General features: G+C 49.4%; 1 protein-coding gene across 2 annotated transcripts in view; it reads left to right on the top strand.

Annotated features, from left to right (window-relative positions):
• The window catches only part of PODXL (podocalyxin like), a 51,317-nt gene extending 30,713 nt beyond the window's left edge, over window positions 1-20,604 (top strand). The window contains exons 2-9 of one of the 2 annotated variants that reach the window (XM_071552880.1): window positions 1,666-2,568; window positions 4,675-4,838; window positions 6,119-6,202; window positions 12,114-12,270; window positions 13,103-13,161; window positions 14,066-14,239; window positions 15,776-15,832; window positions 17,061-20,604. In XM_071552880.1, coding sequence (XP_071408981.1) covers window positions 1,666-2,568; window positions 4,675-4,838; window positions 6,119-6,202; window positions 12,114-12,270; window positions 13,103-13,161; window positions 14,066-14,239; window positions 15,776-15,832; window positions 17,061-17,252 — 1,790 coding nt within the window. In that variant the 3' untranslated portion in view covers window positions 17,253-20,604. Of the gene's footprint in view, window positions 1-1,665; window positions 2,569-4,674; window positions 4,839-6,118; window positions 6,203-12,113; window positions 12,271-13,102; window positions 13,162-14,065; window positions 14,240-15,775; window positions 15,833-17,057 lie in introns of both variants that reach the window. The other variant, XM_071552879.1, reaches the window with a different exon arrangement.
• Window positions 20,605-26,759: the final 6,155 nt, after the last annotated feature.

Here is a 26,759-nt window from a genome sequence, read left to right as displayed (position 1 = left end):
GGGTTGAAACTTGATGATTTTTAAGGTCCCTTCCAATCCAAACCATTCTGTTATTCTATAATTCCCCTGAAATGGTCAGGCAGTTGTCTTAGCTCATCATTGTAGGTTCCTTCCAACCAAAATACTCCTCTCTCTCCTCTCCTCTCCTCTCCTCTCCTCTCCTCTCCTCTCCTCTCCTCTCCTCTCCTCTCCTCTCCTCTCCTCTCCTCTCCTCTCCTCTCCTCTCCTCTCCTCTCCTCTCCTCTCCTCTCCTCTCCTCTCCTCTCCTCTCCTCTCCTCTCCTCTCCTCTCCTCTCCTCTCCTCTCCTCTCCTCTCCTCTCCTCTCCTCTCCTCTCCTCTTCCATTCCGTTCCCTGTCTGGATGTCTATGCAAAGCTCATCCTCTGCCTCCTCCAAACCCACCCTGTCCCCATGCAGCACCCACGGGACCTCAAACCTGCTCAGCCTCCCCATCTCAATCCCACTCCCAGGTCCTTCTCAAACAGAACTCCACCACACCAGGTCCTGACATGGTGGGGTTAAATTTTCCCATCAGAAACTTTGAGCTTCCATCAGATCTTTGACACACAACCAGTGCTAATAGGCAGGTTCTGCAAGAGGTTTGCACAGAGGAACGAAGCAGATCTCTAGAGGAGAAGCTCCTCCTGTTTGGGAGGGTTGGAAATAGTGTACAAGTGCTTCATGGAGAAAAAATAATAGCACTCTTCTGCACAGTCACCAAACAGAAGAACTGCCCCCAGTCTCCCCCCAGTCAGGTTGTTGCCTTGACTCCAGACAGATCCATGGATAAAGTGGCTCAGTGCAGCCTGAGGTTCCTGAAAGGTAATAAATTGATCAGACCTTTCCTGGGGCTGGTGGTTACCACGTGGAGAAATTATCTCTGTGGCAGTTGGTGGAGCTCCTACAGTGACTACAAACAGAAAAATAGACCCAAGTTTTTATACTGGTCTAGCAGTGACAGTACCACGTTATAGAGTTGTGGGATGTCACAGAGCTCTCTGCTGTCAGAGAGTTCTCTCTCGTCAGGCAAGATGTCCTTCAGCTGAATCCCTCACTGAGGAACAGCTCCATCGTTTGATCATTTAAAGTATTCTTCAGAAACCAACCACCGATCTCGTTATGTATGATGTGATATAATTGGTTGGACTTGATGAACTTGGAGGTCTTTCCCAGCTTTAATGGTTCTATGGTTCTATGATTCTAAGTGTCACCTTATTTATCTGAGGCTTCTCACCCCTTCAGGGCTGTGAGAGACCCTCCTAACAGGGTTGGACAAACACACTCAGCACATCCCTTGCTGGTCCCTTATAAGGGTTGGATCTGCTTTATTTTGGGAATCACTTGCAGGGCTTTGCATAGAAGCTGGTGGACCTCCCATTTGAGGGAGATCTGCCTTCTGGGAACCAGCAGGTCTTGTCTTTCTCCTCACCCTGTGAAGTCCTGTGAGTCTGACTACGTTTGTCATGGAGGTTCCTCAGGTTTCCCCCTCACAGTGCTACCAGAATGTGGAATTTAGTATGAGTTTAGAGAGCACAAGGCAAGCCCTCAGTGAACGACTCATGGTTTGTGATCAGTCTTTATTTCTACAAATACTTGTCCTGGGTGGAAACCAAGGGCTGTTTTCCTTAGTTCACAGTTTATCTTGGCATTTTTACTTTTCCCCAGGTGTCAACTCTCAGGATGAGGCAGTTCCTGAAAGCCCAGAAAAAATTGCCACGACCACTACGACCACCACGATCACTACGACCACCACGACCACAGACACCAGCAAGATGAAAGAGTCCACCACAGCAGACAGTGCAGAAAACCCAGCACCCCCCTCAAAGTCACCTGCCACAGTTCAAACAACTGTCCCAACAACGAAGCCTGTAACCCCTTCACCCTCTGTCAAATCATCCACCCCTGCTCAAAGCCCCACCCCTACAAGCCTTTCAGAAACCACCCCATCCCTCAGTGCATCACCATCTACCGCAGGGCCAGGGACCACCACCACAGCAAACCTGGGAAACCCACCACCTGCCCCCAACACATCACTCCACACGTCTCAGCAGGCCAGCACTGCAGCCAACTCTGGAGTATCCACAGCCAGCCCTGCTGCCAACTCCACTGCTGCCCTGAACCAGCCTAATCCTCCAGACAGTGTGGGAAGCTTGGGGACCACCACTACTGCAAACCCTGTCCTCACTCATGTCAGCAGCTTCCCAACCACCTCAGGAGGTTCAGGGGCTGCTACCACACCCACTCACAGGTTGGACCCTCAGGGAGGACAGCCTCTGGATCATTTGACCCATACCACTGTGAGCACTGGAGTCCTGAGGAGCAGCCCTGCCCCTGGTGCCAAGGACGGCGGTGTCCCTTCTTCCACACCTGCCACCAAGCAGCCACATTCTTCTTCCAGTTCTCCAGTCCAGGATCTGGACTCTTCTACCGGGCTTGGAGGCATCAAGACTTCTGTTACCCCTTTAAGTGTATCTCTGTCCCACACCACCAGTAAAACATCTCTGACTTCACCACCTGGCAGCATCCACAAGATGTCTCAGGCAGCCACCACGTTGACTCCCGTAGCAGGTACCAGAAGATGAGAAACTTGATTTCTTGTGCTGGGAGGTCCTTCTGTGGTCTTTCCCTCTGTCTACCCTGAACACCTCGTGTCATTATGGGATGTCATCACCTTGTCTCATTTTAGGACTCTCCAGCATAGTTGTCTCTGTGACATCCACATGTTTAGGTCCCTGTTGTCAGCAGCAGAGATCGAGTCAATGCAGTTAGTGCAATTAAAGGCAAGAATCAAGTGTTGACATTGGTTTTTGTGTGGACTAAACAGTGCCCAAGGCACCATCAGTTGCAGTGACTTGATCTTCAGTGATGGCAAACAGGAGCCAGCAGCGATGAGTTTGGGGTGGGGACTGACACTGGTGAAACAGTCTGACAGCACCCGGAATGTTGGCAGTAGGAGATCCCTCGTACAGCTGACAGCTTAGGGGAGGCTGTCTGGGCATGCACAGCAAATGAGCTTTAGATGACTAAGGAGATTTTCTGGCTAAACTCTGTGTCTACAACCTCTAAAAGAGTCTGAGCACTTGGGTAGGACGCTCATCGCTGCTGCGGGAGGGGTTTGGCTGCTGACTTCTGTCTCAGCAGCATTAGAAGTGTCCATGTGGTGTTCAGGATCTTGCTGAACCATTATTAGGTTTTCTCTAGACCTCTGGAGCTTTGCAGGGTCATGTGAGTTCCAAGTGTCTCAGTGAGGCACATTTTAGTGTCCCCCATGGCATTTTGTCTGGTAGAACTCACAGGGATGTTGTCACCCTGTGGGACTGTGAGGGCTCCATGGAGCCTTCCAGGCTTGGCTGAGGTTGTGGGTTCAGCTCACATCTGTCTCTGAATAAAAGCTGTGAAGACACTGAAGCCCTTCATTATCTGCCCCTGGAGAATGTTGTTCTTGACACAATTTCCAGTTACCTGCAATACAGAAGCTACTCAAAAACCATCTCCATCCCCCTCAGCCTTCCAGCTGTTGGGGTCAGTGATGAGACAAGGTCTTAATGCAAGACCATCTTCCCTGGCTTCACCCAAGTCATGTTTTGAGCATTTCAGCAGGCATGAGGAGGTGAAATGGGTATTAGCATGAAGGATATTTCTTTCCCCTCCTGCTCCACAGGACTGCTCTCCATTAAAGGATGATATATGCAAATATATTAATTCAAATTTGACCTCAAGCATTAAGCCTGAAGAAGAGCTCTAAAAAAACCCTTATGTTTAATAACTAGGTGAGGGAATGCAAGAGAAACAGATGGCTTTGGAATTAATTCTCTCCTGGAACCTTCAGAATATGTCTGGGAGAGAAATATCCCTTATTTTTTCTGTGGAAGAGCCAGGAGTCCCAAAAGCAAACAGGCTACGAACATCCTGAGGCGTTTTATTTCTCTTTGTCACCATTTAAGGATCAATTAGGAACCCAGGGATGAAGATCCATGTCTTCAAAGGGAAGGCAGGAAGTTGCTCTGCTCCTTGCACTATTCCCATTGCACAAACCTAAGATGCTACAGACCTTTACCAAACCATCTGAGGTGATTTCAGGTGTCTGAGACACCTGCATGGGGCTGGGGGACATGGGGCTTGTGCCCTTGTGGAGCAGCAGAGCCAGGCAGGACGCCCCAGGGTGTCTCACAGAGCACCAGGCACTGCTTCCAAACATGACACCCTGGACTTCTTCCATGGAGGTGCAGTCAATAGAGGTTATGGCACTTCATCCCCTCCCAGAGGAGCTGGTTGGGAGATCCTGGGTAGCCAGGTCTGCCTCTCTGAAGGAAACCTTCATGAAAAACATGCCAAATAAAACAGGAGGGGTCATTCCATACTTCTTTTTTAAGTGATTACCCAGCTACCCACACACAGCCATGATAGCCCTTGGGTTCAACTCTCCAGAACACTCTGATGGGTTTCAGCAGCAGAAAATAAAATCACTAATGATATTCTTTCCATATCAAAGTTAATCTAGAAAAGGAATTAAGTAAAAGAAACAACCCAAAGCCTCTCCAAGCTTTGACACAATGAGCTTCAAGGCAGGGCTAGAGCTGAGAAACTATTTTCAGCTGAGCACCAACAGAGCAGTCTCAGCTGTGTCCTCTGTACCGTAACAGTCTCTCTCTGATTGTTTTTTGGTGCATGTAGAGGACCCACACCAGGGAAGCCACGATGCTGGACCTACATCAGCCAAACCTACCAGTGCCTCCCAGGGCCCTGCCAGTGCGCAGCCACCCCCTCCAGCCCCCGGGGACCAGACAGTGCCCGGCAGTCCTGGCCACCAGCACCTGAACACTTCTCTGCACAACGAGGTAATGACACCTGTGGGAAGGTGACCACTCTGGGGTGGTGCTGATTGAGCTGAACATCCCATGTGTGTGGGAAGTCTCCAGCCCTTCTCTCTGTGTTTGTGTCAGAGGGATCTGCCTCAGGAAAATACAAGGCAGCAAAATAATTCCAGGTTATAGAATTATAGAACTGTTTGGGGTGGGAAGTAACTTTAAAGTTCATTTAGTCCCATCCCTTTCTTCTGTAGCTTTTCAGTGAAGAGACACAAAGGATGGAGGTGAAGGGGAGTGTGTCCAGAGAAGAGAAGGGTCTGGAGCACAGGTCTGACAAGAAGCAGCTGAGGGAGCTGGGGAGGGCTCAGCCTGGAGAGAAGCAGGTTCAGAGGGGACTTTCTTGCTCTTTACAACCCCATGAGAGGAGGTTTTAGTCATGTGGGGGTTAGTCTTTTCTCCCAGGTAATAAATGACAGGATGAGAGGAAACAGCCTCAGGTTGTGTCAGGGGAGGTTTAGATTGGATATTAGGGCAAAAAATCCTCACTGAAGGGGTGGTCAGGCCTTGGAACATCCTGTCCAGGGCAGTGGTGAAGTCCCCATCCTTGGAGGGATTTAAAAGCCATGTGGATGTGACACTTGGGGTCATGGGTTAATGGTGGCTTTGGCAGTGCTGGGGGAATGCTTGGACTCAATAATCTTGGAGGTCTTTCCCAACATTAATGATTCAGTGATCCTGAGATTATGGTCTGGGTGTTGAACAGGGAAGTGAAATTTGGGAAGGAGGGAAGGGAAGCATTATGGAGAGCAGAAGCTGCCTTGGTGTGGACTTGGACTTGATGAGAGGGCAAAGACCACAACTCAGCATAAACAGCCCATGGATGATGCCAGCAGCAAATGGTTTGGGAGTGTAGTGGGGTCTCAAAATATGAATCAGGATAACCAAAGTGCTGGGAAGGTGGGAAGGGGATCCTGTTTCTAGATGATCAGTTTTTGCAGGGCTGCATCTCAACCTCCTGGCATGGATCTTCTCACCCCCCATGCCAATTCCTGCTTTACTCCATCCTGCAAATCCTAAGCCTGGTTTGGGAAGGGCATTAGCAAACATTCCAGAGACAACCGTGTCAGCTACCTGTGAAAACCTTTTCCACATATGAAGGGCTGAGTGAGAGGCTCTGGGCATGTCTTGTGTTCATAAAATGGACCAGAGCTTTTGTTGGGTGTCTCCTGGCTTGGGGCAGTTAAATCAGTGACCAGCTGACCTTCTAAATTGCTCAGCCATTGAGAGTTGCTTTTCTTCTGTCTTTCCAGGTCATCTGTAAATATGCAAAAGGTGCACCTGTAGATGTGCAAAATAACTGGCTCACCATGGAGCTGAAAGAAGCCAAAACCTGTGTAAGTACCACCTTTTTGGACTCTCAGGGAGGATTAATTAGCAGCTGGGTTGTGGTTGGAGATCAGTTGCTGCTCTGAGCACTTGAGAAAATGCTCAGAAATGAGAGTAAGTTCATCAAAATAAGATGCAACCAATGTGAAAAGGTGAATGCAAACCCACACTCAGTAGTGTCACCGAGTTGGGCAAATGGCAGGAGGAGAAGAGGTCCATGTGGCCTTCCTCAAGTTGAAGGACCAGCTGAGCCCACACAGGTCTTACAAAAAGTTAAATGGGAAATTGTAAAGGGCACATCTTTCCTTGTGTAAATACAAACAGGATAACCTTTTTGCCTTAATTGAGGGACTGAAATTTTGTTCCAAAACCCAAGAAAAAAATGTGTTGTTCCTCCACAGTTGTTGTGCACTTAGTGAGATCTTGCAACCTCACACTGGGGTGGGGCAGCATCTGACTGCAGAGCAACTTGAAGGCACTGGAGCTGGAATTTGGGACTCATTATGCTCCTTGATGCTGTATCAGCTCTCATAGAAGTCTAAAGTGAGAGCAAAAAACTCCACTTAATTTGTTTTGGACCCTGTACAGGACCAGGGAGTAGCAAAATGTAGTGCCAAGGCTTGGGACAGGAGAGCCCAACACACACTACACACCAAGCCCCCTTCTGGAGGGTGGGCACTGTTTGCTCCTCTTCCTGAGGGATATCCACCTTCCAACTGGTTCTTGTGGAAACTGTGAGTTTCCTGTAATAGGGAAGATGCAATATACTGATAACTTCTAAATAGGATGAGGTTTTAAGTTGATGGTGAAGGGGAAGAGACGCCATCATATGGTTGGTGAGGTCCTGACAGAGTGATGGCATTGATCTGAGCTGTGGGTAGGACTCGGGGTAGGTTTTGGCATTATAGTGCCCTGGTTTCTGGCAGTGTAATAATTGGGAAATTGGCACTTCAGGGACCTTCTCACAGCCTGTGCCATGGGCAGGGACACCTTCTGCTAGACTAGGTTGCTCCAAGCCCCGTCCAACACTTGAACACTTCCAGGGATGGGGCAGCAGGGCAATCTGTGCCAGGGCTGACCACCCTCACAGTCAAGAATTTCTTCCTAGTATCAAATCTAAATCTCTCCTCTTTTAATTTAAAACCATTCCCCTTAGTCCTATCACTCTCTATGTCTTCACCAAGTGAAGTCACACTTTTCATAAAACCTCTTGAGACACAGGCTGAGATGAGCACAATCATTCCTGCTTACACAGCAGCTCTTGAAATTCCCTGTGCCTTGGTGGTGGCCCTGCCTGGCAGCCCTGGAGAGGGCTTGGACATGCTGATAGGTGCTCATGAAGGAGGGGAAGCACCTGTCTGCTGCCATCTCATGGTCATCACCTTCCTGCTGCTGCTGCTGGCTGCAAGTGCTCCTTGCCCACACACCTGCAGAAGTGAAGATGTTCTTTGCATTGAGGATGACTCAGAGGAGGGACCATGATGTCCCAGCAGGAGAGTCTCTCCTGAGACCACCCCTTTCCCTGTGCAGTGTCCACATGGCCTCAAGTTCATGCTGGGAAAACTTCTCATCAAACTTTATACTGAATACAGAAAAACATTTAATCAGATTAACAAGACTAATTTTGGAGCCTGTAAGGACTTAAGATCATGATGGTGTTTATGCTTCTCCCCTTCTTGTGGGCACAGTTATCATAGAATCATAGAATGGATTGGGTTGGAAAAGACCTCTGAGATCATCGAGTCCAACCCTTGGTCCAACTCCAGTCCCTTTACCAGATCATGGCACTCAGTGCCAAGGCCAAGCTCACCTTAAAAACCTCCAGGGTTCAAGAATCCACCCCCTCTCTGGGCAGCCCATTCCAATGCCTGAGCACTCTCTCTGCAAAGAATTTTTTTCTGCTCTCCAACTTCAATTTCCCCTGGCAGAGCTTGAGCCCATCGTGCCCCCTTGTCCTATTGCTGAGTGCCTGGGAGAAGAGACCAAGCCCCACCTGGCCAGAACTTCCCTTCAGGCAGTTCTAGACAGTGCTGAGGTCACCTCTGAGCCTCCTCTTCCCCAGGCTAAACACCTCCAGCTCCCTCAGCCTCTCCCCACAGCACTTGTGCTCCAGTCCCTTCTCCAGCCTTGTTGCTCTTCTCTGGACCCGCTCCAGCACCTCAATCTCTTTCCATGGGGCCACTGTCTTTCCCATGGCTTTGCTGGAGGCTTTTTGGGAGCAGCAATGCACTGGTGAGTTAGGGAATGGGCAATCATCCCAGCCTTGCCTCATCCATCACTCCTCTGTGTCCACTCCCCTGGGCAATGGAGTGTTGGAGCTGGTGAGCGGCGAGTCTGCTCCCCGTTTCCCTTTGATTCCTCTGGGTGTACTAATGAGCCGAATCACTGTGAGTGCAAAATGCCAGTTATGCCTCCAAACAGACACAGAGAGGCTCCAAGGGTGCATCCTCCCATGGCATCGCCCTCCTCAGCTGCCAAAACCACTCCCCCCATTAACTTTCCACTCGTGTTCCCGAAAACTGCGGGCGATTTTATCCCTCCCAAGCGGAGCAGAGAAGGGAGAAGTGGCACTATCTGCCTTCCCTGCTTTGTAGGCCTGGTAAACACGTCCCCAGCCAAATCCTGACAGCAAAGTGAAAAAATCCTTTGCGTCTCACAACCCGTGGGAAAACAGGAAAGTGTGTGCTATAAGGAGAAGTGTTCCAGGAGCAGCTCCAATCCTGGTCTGCAAGAACGAGCCAGAGTTGGGACAGCATTGTACTAAAAACTCGGATCCAGCAAGAAGCCAGGGCAGCATCAAGGGCAACGTGGGGGATATGTCCAGATAACACATGGCAAGGGAGAGGGCACTGTGCAGCCACCCACTCCATGGCTGGGCTCGTGGAGCAGCAACATTGGTGTAGAGACCCTAGGAAAGAGTTGGGATTGAACCCAGGAATTGCAGACATTTCACCCCATCACACCTCAGTTTCTGCAGTAAATCTAAAAAATTTTAAAAAATAAGAAACTCAAACTGTAAATCCTAGAAAAAAAGGCAAATGTACAGTTGGTACCACTTTGTAGACTGAAGGTATTTGATGGGCTGGTTGGTTCCCTGCAAACTTCCTCTTCAGGGGCTGCTTTGAACCAGCAATGAACAGTTTGGTCCATGTTCCCCCATCCTCTCCTTCTCCTTCCTTTGATTACAGCAGGATCCTAATGAGTTTTTAAATAAGACTTACTAGCTCAGTGCCTCACACTCCACAGCATGACTTTTACCAAGGTCGGTCTAACAAGTGTATTTCCAGTTGGGTTCTTCTTTGCTGCCTGGGTTGCTCCCTCCTTGGAAGGGATGGATGTATGGATGGGTGGATGGGTGCCCTGCTCCTCATCCCAACCCCAAAATGAGTGAGGTGAGGCAAGAGGTGATGATGTCAGAGGTGGCTGGTGTAGCCTGAGCTCTTGTTGAGCCACACAACCTGTGGCCACCTCTCGGGGAGTCACTGTCCCTCCTTCCCCGTGTCCTCCACAAGGCTGTGGATGTGCCCAAGGAGCCGACTCGGTGGGTGCTGGGGAGCACCAGAACCTGCTGCAGAAGGGGATACAAAAGCAACAGCAGGAGCACCTGACCCGCACTGTGGGAATTTCTGTGTGACACCCACCAGTCTGGGGTCAGCAGGACATTCCCCGGAGCAGGTGGAGGGTCCCCCTCGCCGAGCAGGGTCGTGGTCCCCCTCGCCCCGTCCAGCTGGCGGGGGTGGTTTGTTGACTCAAGTGCTGTTACCTCATTCGGGGATGTTGGTTTTAGGTCCCCGCCAGTGTGGGAACCGGATTCGAGCTGCTCGGCAGCGCCTCTCAACTCCGGCCAAGGAATGCGAGCGGCTCCGGCCGCGGAGGGGGGAGCTGTCAGGGCATCCCTGCCGGCTCAGCAGCCTTCCCTGCCCCTCTCCAACCCTGGAGAGAGGGTCAGCCCCTCCAGTTCAGCCTCGGAAAGGGTTCAGGCACCGCTCGCCACCTGGCACCGGAGTGGTTTCAGTGCTCAGCTGGTTTTTATCCTTGATCCAATCTTCCTTCCCACCCCAAAAAAAAAGAATTCTAGAAGCTTTTTCTCCCCCCCTCCACAGGGTGGCAGGGAGAGAAGTGGGTTATTAAGGGCTGGGGGAAGGCAGAGCTGCGGCAAAACGCGGGGAAAGAGGATGCAGGGAGGCAGCAGAGGCTTTCCCTGCCTCTGCCGAGCAGAAAGTGCTGCGCAGCCAGGGATTGATCAGCCACAGGACATTCCAAGTGTAGGAGCACAACCCAGCGTCCAGACGCGATAAAACCACCGCCACGACCGAGACACAGCCCCCTCCTCCCTGTCCTGCTGGGAACCAGCTTTCTAGGGAATGCCACCTCGCCACAGTCTCGTCTTGCTGCCTGGGGGCAAATTTCCCACGCAGCTCTTTCCCCGGGAACGCACCTGGGATGGTACAACACCCGAGAGACCTGGGAGAGGTTTGTCCCGGTGCAAAGTGAAAGGACAGGCGGGGCCTCGCGGTGCTGAGCTCGCCCTCGCACTGTACCCCCGACCGACCTTCCGCCCCGGCAAGTGCTTCCTGTCTCCAGTGCTGCTTCCCAAATATTTAGATAAGATGGGTGAGATTAGGTGCCTTCCTCGGCCGGGCAGCTCCCATCCTTGTGGTGCAGCAAGCAGGATGCTGCCGGTGCAGGGAGGTTTGGGGTGATGGAGCTGGCAGGAGCAGAGACTTTCCCATCCAGACACCTGGTTTCAGCACGGATTGAGGACTTCTACACACAGGCGAGACCTTGTGCATGAGCATCTGTGCACGGAGGAGCATTTTGCATATAACCCCTGTGAGGGCCAGGTTTGTGCATGGAATCATAGGATCATTAAGGTTGGAAAAGCCCTCTGAGATCACTGAGTCCAACCATTAACTCAGCACTGTCAAATCCACCTCTAAACCTTGTCCCTCAGTGCCACATCCACACCTTGGGATCTGTGCATGCAGAAGGGTGATCATCTATACCTTAGTGAGCTTTCAGCTGCTACAAAGCCCTGAGCAGATACAAGAAGCCTTTGGAATATCTCAGACGGAATGTGGGCTCCACTGGTGGGTGGAGCTGACCAGGCTATTTCCCCCAGGGATGCTCCAGTTTGCTCCAAGAAACTGTGGATGCCCCATTCCTGGAAGTGTTCAAGGCCAGGTTGGATGGGACTTGGAGGAATCTGGCCAAGTGGAAAGTGTCCCTGCCCATGGGAGGGGTGTGCAACTAAATGATGTTTTAAGGTCCCTTCCAACCCAAACCATTCTGTGATTCTGTCCAAAACCAAGACACTGTCTCTTGCTCTTCCTCACAAAGCAGCTGGGAAGCTCTAGGGAGGACCCTCCATGCTGGTGGGGACAGAGGGTAGAAATGCAGGTAGTAGAAAGGCTGAAGGTGCCTGTGAGGGGACAGCGGGGCTGCCCAGCCCTGCCCTGCTCCCAGTGTGGCCCCTCAGCCTCCCCAGCCCCCCCGTCCTGCTTCCCTCAGGGACCTGCTATTCCTGTAAGGCCGAAAGCTGCAGCTCACAGATAAGGCTGGTGCAGGGCCCCGGTGGGGAACGGCAGCCAAGAGCTCGGCGGCTCGTAAAGAAACTACTTTTAAACTTTTCCTGTTCCCTGGGAGGGCCAGCGGCAGCTGGGCAGTGCAGAGGGATGAGAGAGGATCACAGAATCCCAGGGTGAATTAGGTTGGAAAAGACCTCTGAGATAACTGAGTCCAACCTATGACTGAACACCACCAAGTCAACTGGACTGTGGCACTGAGCACCACATTCTGCATTCCCTTGAAGGGCTCATTCTTAAGAAACGGGACATCTCCCATCCCTGGAGATGGGGCGAGGTGTTCCTGGGCAGTCCTGGGGGAGGGGGACAGTGCTGACCCTTGCTGTCACCACAGGATGAGTGGAGGACTGCGAGTGCCAACATCTCCTTCTTTGAGAGCTTGTGCTCGACGAGCTGGCACGTGTTCAACGCCTCCAGGGAGACGTGCACGGTGACACTGATGTCACAAGAGCCCCAGTCCCAGCACTGGTCCATGCAGGTGGTCCTGCATGGTGAGTATGATTCCACCCTCCTACCCAGACTAGGAAAGGGTGGGACTGGTAGGGGATGCAGATGGAGGCTTGGGAGAACCCTCAGGTCTACTGGAACTTGGCCAAGGGGCTCCATTCCTTGGGCTACTCCATCTCATTGGCTCTGAGGAGGCACAGTGACCTCAGAAATGAGCTGTTCTCTCCCAGGAATGCACCAGATCCCTCCCCGATCCATGATGTGTAAAGGTAGGGGGCAGCTTCCAGGATGAAAAATTCCTCCCAGGTGGTTGGAATCCAGTGCCCCATTCAAATCCTGCCCCAAGGAGCCACAGGAAGGAGTTTCTTGCCCACATCACAGCCCTTTGGGGAAATGCAGCTCAGCCCTGGGATGCCCAAATGTTGGTGTATGACCAGGGTGCTGGGCAGATGGAGACATTCTGCTGCCATAACAGGAGGGCAGGAAGGCCTGAGCACCACCTTCCTCTTCCTTGTCATCAGGGCAGGAGTCAGGAGGGGAGTCCAGCCTCCAACACCTACCCTCAGGCAAGGCAGGTGGGCACTGGGGACTAATCCTGCACTGCTGTGGCATGGCCTGAAGGAGCTGGTTACAGCCTCTAACTGGTCTGCCTCATAAACCACCCCATGGAGATATCCCCAACCCACTGGGGCTGGGGGATGGTGGGGACTGGGGGGTGTCCCCTTCCAAAAGATCCTGGCTCCTTGTCTGGCTGTGAAGCACCTAAAAGGGTTGGCTTCATCCACCTCCTCCAGAAAGGGGATCACCCCACTGACCAGGGGAGAGTGCCCCCTGTCCCCCCACCTTGTGCTCATTGCAGCCTCTTTCTTCTCCCAGTTCCTTTGCACCCTGAACACATCCTGGAGGAGCTGGAGACGAAGGACAAGTTAGAGGAGGTGAGTTTGTCATGGGTGGGAGTGGAAGGCTTAGACAAAATTAATTAAAGAAGCCCTGCCATTGAGTCATGAGGTGCAGAAAGGTCTCCTTTGCTTTCCAAACCCCTTCTTAAAGAGGAGTCCAGGTGTGGCTGGATCCAACCTCAGCCTTTAGGATTATGTCAGTGGTTCACATTTAAGGAATTACAGAGGTGGGATTGAACCACTTTGTCTCGCAGCTTGTAATGGTTGGCAAAATGAGAATATTTATATAAAATGAATTTATTATTACAAATGATCAGACAAATATCTTAATCAGAATTATTTACTGCACAATATAAAAAGCTAAAATCTACTAGTAGAGTGTAATATAGCATAAAGTGTTATAGCATAAGATAGAACAGAATATCGAAGCAAGTATTAAAGCAATTATATTAATGCTGGCAAAAAGGAAATAATTAATAAGTAGAGATTTGATGTAACTCACCCAAACCAGTGCTTGTGGGAAAATCTCTTTCTGTCAACCTCAAGATGTGTCCCCAGCAAGGTGAGGAATCTCCACACACCCCAAGAAGGGTTATGTCAGAAGAACCTGCCTGTATGAAAGGGGATTAGACTTTCACAGTGTAAAGTGGTTGGTAGTCACAGATCTATAGGCCGGCAGACCAATTTATCTGTCAAATCCTGTTTCAAAAACAGGATGTGTATCCAAAGTCTGGTGAACCGGGATGGTTTTAGCACATTTTATCACCAAGTCAGCACCCTGGCACCAGCTGAGCTTGTCTGAGAGCCTGCACGTGGCTTGCATAGGATGCATTCTCTGGCTGGATTTTAGATCTTATCAGGGTGGGCCTATCCTGCCACAGGGCTGCTGGTCACCCCACAGGTGGTGCCTCAGTAGCCTGACCTGTCCCTTCTGTGGCAGCTCGGCATCAGCATCGCCAACATCACCAGTGACAAAGCAGACAAGGACATGATAATCAACGACGAGTTCAGCACCCCCCTGATCATCACCATTGTCACCCTGGCCGGGTCCCTGCTGCTCGTCGCCGCCATCTACGGCTGCTGCCACCAGCGCTTCTCCCAAAAGAAGGACCAGGTGAGGTGGCAGGGGGTGGGACAGGTATCCTGAGAGCTTTTCATCACCTTCAGGAGATTGAGGTTCATCAGTGTTGCTGTCCCTGCTGGTGGAGACATCCTGGCTTGCTCAGCGGGCACCACCCTCACGTGTTGCTCAAGGGTTGGTTGCCTGAGTGCTGTGGGTGCTCCAGAGGGGCAGAAGCTGCTCCCTGGGGGTGAAAGCAGCCAGGATGAAATGCAGAAATATGAGAAGCTGGCAATAGGGTACAATGATAAGAAGCACCCATCCCTGCTGCCACACCCAGGGCACAGGGCAGCAGAGCAGCATCCTTGGGTCATAATTTCAACAAGAAAGGCTTTCTTAACCCAAAACCCCACTCCAAAATCATCCATACACCCTCCAGAAATTTCTTGAAGTATTTTATGAGTAGTGAGAAGGGCTGGGTGCCCAGAATCACCCTGATGCCTTCCCAGGGGTGCCAGGGAGACTGAGGCTGTTTGCAGGGTGGTGGGGAGCAAGGAGAATGTCTGCAGGAGGGCATCGACACTGCACAGCTCAGCCTTTGCAGAAGCTGGGCCAGGGCCAAATTTCAGAGCAGCAGCAGGAGGATTTAAGGAAGAACAGAGATGGAAGAAGAAAATAGTGTAATTTTTATCTCAGGAAGCAATTCTGGGTGATTTTAGTGCATCATTCACCTGCAAGGACTGGCCATTCCTGCACCCTGTGGCACCAGCACCGAGGTTTTCATTGGTCCCAGCTGCTCTTGCTGAGGATTCAGCTCCAGAACAGACATGAACAGAAAGAGGGGAGGTGGGGGGGGGAGATCAAATTATGCAAACAGAGTAAACCACCCTCCCAATGGAGAACAAACTCCTGCATTCAAGTCATTTTCCCCCAGACCAGCTCATCCTTCCCCAGGGATCCCAAATTTTACCCCTCAGGGTTAAGGCAGCCTTTGCTTTAGATATTTGCAGTGTAAAGGAGATGAACACAGGAGGCAGGGAAGAGCAAACCAACACCAACATCAGAATTGTCTGTACTTCCAAGGCTTGATTGTTTGGGAAGAAATGGGGAAGGATGCAAGACCTCAATGATGTTTGACTTGTGTTGTCATCCCCTTGGGGTTTCATCATCCCTTGGATGAAAACTCCCTGCCTGGGGTGAAAAACATCCCAGCAGGGACAGGGAGCAGCATTACACTCTTGCCACACATTGCTCAGAAAACAGATAGAAATAGGGTATTTTTAGGGATGGGAATGGATGTCCCTCAAATAACCTGATGCAGAGGAATGGGACCAGTCCCAGTTGGATGTTCTGGAGGTAAATTCCCACCAGGCACAGGGTAAAGTAGCACAAGCAAAGCAAGGGATGCAAGTTCCGAAAAACAAAACACGTTTCTCCTTCCTGGCTTTGTTTTTGGGTGGTTTATTTTATTTTCCTCCTGCTGCTTTTTCCAAAAATGACTTGAAAGCTTTTTTTTTATTTTATTTTTTTTTCTCCAACCCTCCCCTCCCTCCCTTCCCCCTCTGTTGTTTTTACCTTGGAAATACCCAGCACATCCACCCTGATCTCCCCGGGTTTGATGATGGACATGTGGCCCTGATCTTTAATGTGAGTTCCACCACAGGGGTTGGAGGGGCGGGCGCCGCGTCCGTAACACCCTCAGCTCTCACCTCCGGCGCTTGGTAGGGCCCAGTAGCTTTTAACAGGACTAAAGCCTACTAAAGCCCAGCTTAAAGCCCCCTCCCCTTGCTGCACGGCCCAGGGGTGCCTTGCCATGGCGGGAGAAAGCGCTGCCCAAGCATCCATCTATCCATCCATCCATCCGGGGTTGGACCAGCGATCCCAAAGGGAAGCAGCCCCTGGGAGAGGCCAGGTGTGTCCTCTGCTTTCCATCCCACCATCCCTGCCCACATTTCCTCCTGCCACGAGCAGCCCAAGGGCCCCCCAGCAGCGCCTTTGCAGCCCCTCTGCTAGCACCAAGCCCTGCAGTTTTCCTTCTCCATCCCTTTCCTTCTCCATGCATTCCCTCCCACTCCTCTCTCCTGACATTTACTAGGAGCACTGTCATAGACCAAGCTGTAAATTGAGGCAGATTTTAATAGGAGTGCCTTTCACTCCCCCAGAAAGGGCTGACCAAGGACTGCAGTTCCCCACTGAGTTCCTCTAGGGAAGGATGGGGATGAAGGAGCTCAGGGGGATACAAGATTAGGATGGGCTGGGGGTCTGCCGGGAGACAAAGGGTTGAGTTGGAGCCTGAAGCACATCACACCAAAGGACCAGGGTGGTCAAGTGCCTGCTTCCATCTTTCCCTGCTTGGTTTCCACCAAGAGCTCCAGGATGAGGAGGGATGATGCTTAAGGAGATGCTTAAGATCCAGCAGATTCTGCAAGGTGGGACCTGCCCCTGGGTCAAGGAGGAGAATAATAATAAAGCAGCTAAAATGGGGCAGGGTGGGAGAAAGAGGGAGGGGAAGAGCAGAGTGGAGTTAGGGAGGCAGTTGTTGGGATGCAGGGTTGGGGTGAGGCAGCAATACTCAACCTCTTCACAAGGTCCTGGGTGCAGCTGAAGCTGGAGCTGCTCCTGGAGGTTTTCCACATGTCTCTGGCTGCTCTTTCCTCCCTTCCATCATTAGCAGAGTCTCTCTCTTGCTAGCTCCATGCTACCCCCTCGCTGCCCCCAGCCTCAACTTCACTGTGAAAGGCTCCATATGTAGTTATATAAATCTATATGGGGCACCTGTCATGGCTGGCTGGGAGGTGACAGGCCCAAGGTGACACGCACAGCATGGCCAGGGTGTTTTCCAGTGGGGTTTATGGTTTTTTTTTCCTCATAGCAGCGCCTGACTGAGGAGCTGCAGACCATGGAGAATGGCTACCACGATAACCCCACGCTGGAGGTGATGGAGACCTCCTCTGAAATGCAGGAGAAGAAGGTGAACCTCAACGGTGAGCTGGGGGACAGCTGGATCGTTCCTCTCGACACGCTCATGAAGGAGGACCTGGAGGAAGAGGAGGACACACATTTATAGGATGCAGAACATGATCAAGCAAAAATGACCACCACTCCCTGCAAAAAAACCCCTTAAATCCCTATACACACACACAGATCTCCAAATAAAGCAAAATTGTCCCCTCCCAAAAATAGGAAATTCCTTAATGAACCAATCATGGCCCCTTGTGCCACCATGTAGGTTGCAGGATGGAAGAGGAAAGGACATGAGAAGACACCTCTGGGGCACATCAACAAAAGCCACTTTGGTGGCCACACAAAGACAAGCATCCTCCATCCCCCACCCACCTACCACACCAGGCCTGACCAGCCATGGGCAAACAGGGTGGCTTAGCTCCTGAGGAGCTGCTGGTGTCTCCTCCAAGCATGTCCTCTCCCGTCCCACGTCCGACCACGCCAACCGCATCCTTCAGCTACCGAGCGACTCAAAAATGAAGAGAAATAAAGCCAACAGGATGGGAGAGGGAGCACATCTGACAGCAAACCAGCACCTGGCAATTACAGCTCGAGAAACCCTCTGGCCCATGCTGTTCACTCTGCCCTCCCTGACACCCAGGTATGGAGTGGAAAAAGCTGGAACAGCCTGTTCTTTTCTAATCCAGTGTCCATCCTCTCCCCACAAACCGCCGGTTAAAACGCACAAGAGCTCCCTCGCTGTGCCATGGGCAAGTGGATGCATCCAGGCCCAGTGGGAGGGGAGGGATGCAGCAGTGCCAAGTGATGCTCAGCCCTGCCACCCAGGCCTGTGGAACAGATCCTGCACCCACTTGGAGACCAAGAGAGAAGCAGCAGCTTCTTGTATGGATGGGCTGAGATGGGCAGGGAGAGGGAAAGGAGTCGTTCCTTGAGTTCATCCCTCTTAGAAATGAGTGTAGAGATCAAGAGCAACACCAGGAATAATGTTGGGGGTTTTGTGGTGTAGGAGTCCAGCTTTGGTGCTGCATTTCCCTACAGAAAGGTCAGTTGCCTTCCAGGAATTATGGCCTTCATCCATCCTCCCATGAGACCACGGGTTATGAGCACCACCACAGACTGTGATTTTTGTGCTCATGTTTTCCCATGTGAGCAGCAGAAGAGGCAGAGGAGCAGCAGAGGCACGAGCCAGGCAGCTCGATGGTATCCAGGGTTTTCCACCAGTACAGCCCTTGGTGTTTCCTCCCTTGAGATTTGTAAGATCAGTCTTCTTCACAAGGCACTAAAAAACCAGACCTGCAAAGCAACTTCCAGCACAGCAGCAAGGTTGGGACTGGGCTTTGTCCTGCAGCCTTGGGCTTGTCATCCAGGTCTCCCTTTGCTGAAGGCCATAGAGGGGAAAAGAAAAACATGGTTGGACTGAGGCTGTTTCTGGTTTTCTGCTCCCTATCACAGGAGTGATACTAAGCCAGTAAGTGGCTCTAAAAGGATGGGGAGAGTTTCACACCTTTGCTCTGGCTCTGATGAAGCAGCTCAGCCCTGTCAGAGTTAGGGATTCATCCTCCAGCACACAGGAAAGAGAGGAGAGGACCAGCAGGTCACCTGGGTGAGCACATCTCCCAGCAGGAGGATGGTGGTTGTCCCAAGCCCCCTGCAAACCAGAAGAGCTGCGGATAGAGCAGGGTCTGAGCACAGCCCTGCCTCTCCCCTACTTGTCATAAACTCTGCACTCTTCTCAGGCACAACAAGGAGATTTCCTTTGGGCTGTGCCACTGAGTCAACACGATTGGGATCCACTCCCTGAATGAGGGGAAAAGCAGAGCCAAGCAATGGGAAACTTGGAGAAACCCAGGTCAAGTTGGTCCTCAGGAGCACTCAGGAAGGAGAGGGTCGGGGTGGTTCTCTCAGCCCCAGGACAGGCGCTGGCAGAAGATACAAGTGGCTCTTCCCCCTTCTGTCCTGCACCGAAGGGCAGAGTCTGAAGTGTTCAAACCTTTCTATTTTTGTATGTAAATATTCCTGCTCTTCGTTAGCGATGTATTCCGCACACTCCACTTACTGTGCACTGCACTATGGGGAAGTCATTTTGGAGGGGAGGGGAAATAAAGTCAAATAAAATTAAAAAAGAAAGGAGAAGCTGAAGGCCAGCCTGGTGGGGGCTCAGAATTTGACACAAAGCAGGAAGACACCTCTCACCCAGGTAACCCTGTGCCACGGCTTTGTCCCTGCTCCGGCAGCATCAAGTTCAGCTCTTTAACGTGGCTCCAAGACTCAGAGAACCGGTCTTGGCATCCAAAATTGCCTCCACGAGTGTCCTGGCTTCCCAGTTGCCCTGACAGGTGAGCAGCAGGTGGGTGACCTCCTGGCTCTGTCCTTCCCAGATAATAACTGCAGTGAAAACACAGAGCAGCAGCGATGCCGTGGCTGCGGGGCTGCTGCTCCATGAGGACACCCCTGGCACAGCATCTCCAGGCAGTCGGGCTTTGGCATGTGCCTGAAGATTCCCCCTTCCCAGCAAAGAGATGCCAAAGTGCTTTTAATGAATCAGGTCCAAAGACTTTCCAAGAGAACCCTATGAAGGCCTGAGATCAAGTAACCTTAAATCTTCCCGAGCAGAGACCAGTGAACATATTAACTGCTCAGCAAGTGCTTATAGTGATTTATATTTGAATAGGAATTGTACATTTATTTATTTTTCCAGACACCATATTTTTAAACCACTAATATTTTATAGTAGATTTTCCTTCCCCTATTTAAAGAACTATTTCCACAGGAAAAGAAAACAGTATTTTTTTTTCTTTTTATGTTGAGAACATTCTTTTTGGGAAAAAAAAATCAGGTAGGAAATGCAGCAATGAGCATTTTGGCCTTAACCCTTCCCTTTGTAGGCTGTAGCCATAATTGTTAGACCAAAAATAATAAACAAAAAAAAATAAATCTACCCAGGCATTTCCTTCCCCCCTGCCCCTCCTCCCTTCCCCACGCTCCTCTTTTCTCCCCCAAAACAGCTTTAACATCCAGCATGTTGTACAAAGAGATTATTGCTCTTACCTTTGGGAGAGAGTTTTACAAGCAGCTCAGAGGTCCTTGCAAGAGACTTTTCTATTTTCAGTATCACGAGGAATGTGTAAATACTTTAGGACCATTTTATCTCCCGCTCTCAGTGCCATGACCCAACTGATGAGGTTGAAACTGTGACTGTTGCCTACAGAAGACACACAGAAGTCATAATCCATCAGGGACTGGAGAAGGAAAACCTAATTCCCAAGGTGGCTGCCTGTTGAACCTTGCACATATACTAGAGCTCTTATGTACTGTGTAGCAGCATCTCTCACAGGGACAGGAGTCTGATTTACACTGGAATTTACTGAGGAACTGGATTGTAGAGATTATTCTTGCATTTTCCTACAAATATATTTTGAAAGCATCATGTATTTCTGTCAATAAACATTCTTATGTAAGAGACTCGTTTCCTGGCTGAGTGAGAAGAGGGTGGACAGGGCAGAGCTTGTGCTCCAGTCACAACTTTCTGCTCTGTAGGTGTTACATGGGAAAACATTGAACAGTGGGAGCAAAACCAACCCAGACCTTCAAGGTAGCCAGGCATGGAAGAACTGGTAGTTATCCCATGCAGAAGGAAGTCTGACAGTGCTGGAAAACTTACCTTAATTTATAAACCAGATGACTCAGAGGGGTGGGATGCTGGGTTGGTGTGGGTGAGGGCAGCCCCACCACAGCCAGAGCATTTGTTTGAGCTGTTGGTGCCTTCAGGCTCATAGAGGGAAGGGAGAGGGAACTCATTTCTGCATTTCATCCCACTCACTCCTGATCTGCAGCCTCTCCTCACTCTCAGGTCAGGCTATGGAGAAGGGAATCAAACCTCACACTCCTAAGCCAGGAGTGGCATCACTCAAGGGCAGCAGCAGCGTGGGCAGTTCAGCACCTCAGTTTGCCTTCAAGTGCCCAAAATAAAACATTTTGTTCAAGGTTAAGTTCTTGCTTATGTAGAGAAAAAAAAGAAATTTGGTTTAAATCAAATATTAAAAATCAATGGTTTGCAGCAGCTTATGTTCCTCCATGTTCCTCCTCAATAAAAGGTGCTGTAAATGTTAGAACACTCTGGATTTATGGGACACTGACTCTGCTCATCAGTGATGTCAGGGAACAGAGCCAGACATAATGCACCACTGGTTTCACAATTTCTCCACCACTACAAGACCTTCACAGACATTTTTCCATTCTCAGATGCGATGTGTGAACAAACAGATCTTAAATAAACACTCTTGCTGGCATATACATTTTTATTAAGAAAAAAAATGAACAAAATACATTCTCTCCTTATGTACATTACATACAACATAACTACATTTGTAGATATTCCTTGTATCACTCATTCATTTATGTACAGCATGGGGCTCACACACCAACCCAGAAATCATCAAAGATGATTTATGCCAAGGAAGAAAATTAACAAAGACCATCCATATAGAAAAGGGTGGGATGGGCAATCACCAGAGTCCAGGAATGATTCCTGTAACCACCATGGGCTCAACACAGGACTAGTCAATATTTAATTTGCCTATTAAAACACATGAGTAGGTCACAGTGTTCATCACCCCATGGATGCTCCTTTCCAGCCCGGGGCTGTCCACACCTGTCAGCTCAGCTCTCCTGTGCTCAGGTGTCCCAGACAACAACTGCAGGACAGACACCAGTGGGAATTCAGACAGACACCAGAGGCTGCAGAATGGCTGTAGAGAGGCCAACACTTCGAGCTGGGGGCCAGAACAGAACAAAAAGGGCCAAACTGTGGACAAGGGGTGGGCACTCACACTTCCAGCACTACACAGGGATAACCAGCTTTTGGGGACCACACGAGGGTGCAGAGATGAGATAATGAACACTGAAGGTCCAGACAAACAAACCACCACACTGTACAGTGCTACCATCAGAGTAGAGGCAACAGGTCAACAGTCAAAAAACCCACCCCAACCAGGGGGTGGTGTCCAGCCAGCTCCCTGGGGTTTGATCCCAAGATACCCAGATGCTGTCCATGCTATCAACTCACCAAGGAGGGATAATGGCAACAGCTCCAAAGGGAAATGGTTTAACAAGGCTCAAAACTCCCCAAATGAGACATGCTGCATCTCAGCATCTGAATGCACAAGATGCACACAACCAGCAGCCCACAAGGATGGGAATATCATCTCCAATTAACAGGGAAGGAGCCCACAGACTTTCATTTTTTGCCCCTCAGCAAATGGTCTGTGCAGTTCAAGGGCTTTAAGGCTCAAGCCTCCCATAAACACATTCGTTTGTGTAATTAAACTCATTTCTCTGGCTTATGGTCTCTCCAGCATCCCCTCATTTCCTGCTGTGGAGGAGGGTCTGCTGGAAGACAGCAGAAATTCCAGCTTTAGTAAATAGTAACAGCTACTAATAACAAGGGGCTTGTTTTCTTTTCCACTACCCAGCACAGCAGCTTCTGTAGTGGAAAGTGTTTCACACATCTAAAGATCAACGGGAGGGAGGGGAGGAGGAATAGGAATGATGAGGGAGATGAAGGGCAATATTCACTCTGCACTGCAAGTTTGCATTCCCAAGGACCATAGGAGATGAGAGGGGAAACCAAGCCAGCAACACAATTGTTCTCCATTTTCCCCTTTTAAGAGCTGATTTTTTTTGTCAAAACCTCAAAAAAATTATCACTTTTCAGCCTCAAAACGGTTTCTTTAAAGAACAGACCCTGCTGTTCACACGCCACAGCACTTCTCTGTTTAGTGAAACAGTGAGTAATTGATTGAATCCCTTGGTTACCAAGTCAGGATATTTAAAGTGTATTTTCCCATCACTGGGGAGAAAAACCTACCCCTTGGTGTTTGGGATGTGGAGATGACAGCAACCACTGGAGCCACTGTTGTGGTCTAGCCTCCCCACTATTACATTAATTAAAAAGCTCCTAATCTCCCTCAGTCTCACTGGCAGCTTTCATCAGAAAGCTCAGAAGAGTTTTAGGTTTCAACAATCCCTTAAGGCAGCCAGACCTGATCCAAGAGCTGATGGTGCTGCAGCACCTCTGCTCTGTCTGAGCAGGGTTAAGCCCATCTGCCTTCCTTGCAACTGCTGTGGAGGGACATGAGAGAGAATAAAATTAGTCTGAGTGTCTCTGGTGTCTTTGGGGTGCAGGGGAGGGGGCCAAGCTCGAGGTGAAGCTCCAGGACTCCAAGATGCTGGTATTGCATCACTTCCATTTGAAAAAGAGCCAGAGAATCCAGCTCAAGTGAAAAAAATCAGCTCCAAACAGCAGAAGCACTTTCTAAAGAGTCTTTAAAGTCCTTCCATAGACACATCTCACATGGGCCACTGCTCTATTATCCCTAAGCCTCTTTCTCTTCCCATTCCCTCTGCCCTGCTACACTGCAGAAATAAACCAAACACCCAGCACAATACCAGCTGTTTGCCTTCACCACTGGAAGATTTGGGGTGATGAAAGCAGGTGCAGGACCCTTGGACAACTCTAGGGTTGGTATCATCAGCCTTTTTCTTCTGTTGAACAACTACCACACCCTTGGGGCCAGGCAAAACAAACCCTGGGCCAGGAGGGAAGGCTCAGCCCTGCACAGAATGTGGGGTCAGGGAGGGGCACAAGCAAATCTTGCTGCAGTGGGAAATCGGCTCCCACACTTCCCTGTCCTTCCCCAGGATGAAAAACAGTCCTGGAAAGAACAATGCAAATCACAAGGATCCTCCCTGTTTCAGAGACTGTTTCAGAGGCAGCAGGAAAGAGTTTTGCAAAGGAAGCAACTAGAGGATGATGAGAGATGGAGAAACTGATGCCTCAATAACCACCACGCAGCTCTAACCTCTAATTCTCCAGTTGGTATCCAATAAACTCAGGGAAGTCTGAAGGCATTTCAACAGCATGAACAGCCACACAGGGAAAGAAAAGTCAGAACAAATGAGGGAATAACCAAAGAACCATGCTTTGACCATCACATCTTCTAGTGGTAAGATTTTCCTTTCAAATTAATAGCAAACCCAAAAATCTACAGTGATAGAGCCAATTCTGAGCTATTCACTCACATTCTTGTTTTCAGGAATGAACTGTGATGCCACACTGGAGCTGAACTGATTTCTGACAGCACTCAGAGTCTCCAGGTCATCAGTAGAAGCTGTGCTGACTTAGAGCAAACAGCTGGAAGCCAAGACAACATGTAGCTCTGTCTGCACCAAGTATAAATTAAGATTTCAGGGCACTGATGTGATCCACTGACAGCAGCCCCAGCGAGTGGCTGTGGGTGTTTGGGAGCAGAGCACTGAATTTGGGTCACAGTAAGTGTCTGGAGTTCATCCCTGCCAAATGGAGTCCATAAAAGCAAAGGAGACAGCAGCAACCTTCAGGATCCGTGCTTGGGGAAGATGCTGCCTTGCAGATCTCCACACCTAAGCCACATAGCTGGAATTACATCCAACCCACACAAACACCTCTTTGGAGGTTTACATGTATAACCAAAGCACACGTGGATAATCCCAAACTCCAGCCAGTTCTTTGACCTCTGCCAGGAATGCCAAAGGATACCTGCTGGCATTGCCTGTGAGGTTCTCCTGGGGGACTCTCCAACAGCAATAAGCAGGTCATTAACTGGCTTCCACTCCAAAACCACATTTGGATCCATTGCCCATAGACAAAAGCATCTGGAGTCAATTTATCCAAGCACTGAGCCATGGACTGTTATCGTGGTTCCACTACAGTAAACCTACTTTTTCCACTCCAACTTTTCATTAGAATAGAGGCTTTCAGTAAAACAGGGATTTTGCCTTTAAGCCATTACCACAGCTTGAATCATTTCCAGTATAACCTTTTCCATGACAGGATATGATCAGGTCTCCCATTCCCACAGGAGCTGAGATACACTAAAAAGCTTCTGACAGCACATTTACATTTCAACAGTATTTACAGCTTATATACCACTACAATCCATACCAAGAACAAGCCAAATAGTTCTTAAACTCTCCTTTCACAAAATAAGACCCATCTCCAAATTATCACATGTACTTATTAAAATAGGCCACGCTCAGAGTTTCTATAATCTTCCCCCTAAAACAAAACACCAATAATTTTCCTTTTTAACTGGGCCCACCTCTGTTTCTGTAATAAACACAGCTATAAAACAACACAAGCACTTCCAGAGACATAACATGAACTGCTTTTACTGTCAGGACTTCACTTGACAATAGCCAAACATTCCTTAACTCCAAGCCAACTAATAAGCTGAAATTCAAAGCTTACATGGGGGCTCAAGGTTTCACAAGATATTTTTCCACTTTTAAAAACAAAGAGACCGAATGGAATCATATCTAATAAATTTTGCCATTTTCCCCAGAAGTGGCACAGTGTGACATCCACAGAATTGCTGCCTGTCCAGAGATGTAGGTTGCACAGAAGTAATTAAATTTAGAAGTTTCACTTGATAAGCTCTACAAAAGTATTTCTTTCTCAATTCTGAAAGACAGGAGGCAGCAAGAAAACCATTAATATTTGTGTTACCCTCCTGCATTTGAAACAAGCAGCACTAATGCTCATCTTTCTCACAGCAAGGGCAGCAAAACAAGTTTCAAGTGTTCCTCAGAACTCTGCTCGGAATCCATCACTCCCCAGTGCAGCTTGGCACAGGTTGGCACAGCAGGGCAAGATCAACATAAGATTCTTGTCACACACAAAAAAACTCCCTTTGAAAAATTTGCACACATCAGGAAAATGATTCAGAAAACAGCTGTTCCACAAAGCCCTATGGAAAACACTCTTCCAGACTCATTACTCGGCTTTGGAAGGAGCCTCTTCTGGAAGAAGACCCAGCCAGTGGAGACCTGGACACTCGTGGCTGCCAAATAAAGGAACACACAGATGAAGCTGTGGCATTCCCTGGCCACCCCCCTGCAAATAGGTGGGTCCAAATAATTTGCTTACTGACCCCTTAATCACTAAATTTTTATCCTCAAATCCCTAAATTTTCAGGCTTAGTTATTATAATCAGTGACCAAAAAAGTTTCAGCAGTTTCATTTTTCACTCCAGGACAATTCACAAAAGGGAAGCTTTCCTATGCTCTTTAGGAAAATTCCCTACTTTCACTCCAGTTGCCACTAGACAAGGCAATACCTCAGAAAAGCTTTTCCAATTGGGTGTTCCCAGACTGATTTTCCAAATTTAGAGTAAGATTTTGCTAAGTGATGCTCTGGTAGGAAGCTCCAGCCTGATCCCTGAGCTACCAAGTATCTTGTGTGCACACAGAGCCACCCTGGGCAAACAGAACTCAAATTCCAGATGTTTATTCACACAACCATACAAGATGCCATTGAGGGAAAGAGCAAACTGAACTTTTCCAAGACAAAGTTCTTCCTCATTATACTCGAAAGAGATGATAAGAATAAACACATCATAAATATCTAAAAGAGTCAGAAGATAAAAATCATGATTATTTTCAATGAACCCTCTGCATCACCCTTCAGGCCTCCCTGGATCAATAATGATCAGTGGGATCCTCAAAAATATGGCTAAAGAAGGTGGCTAAAGTCTCCTGATGTTTTAGCAACACCTAAGAAGGTCCTTCTGCC

The sequence above is a fragment of the Pithys albifrons genome, chromosome 3 (assembly GCF_047495875.1).
Source record: "Pithys albifrons albifrons isolate INPA30051 chromosome 3, PitAlb_v1, whole genome shotgun sequence".
NCBI lineage: Eukaryota > Metazoa > Chordata > Aves > Passeriformes > Thamnophilidae > Pithys > Pithys albifrons.
This window is presented reverse-complemented; position numbering and strand designations above follow the sequence as displayed.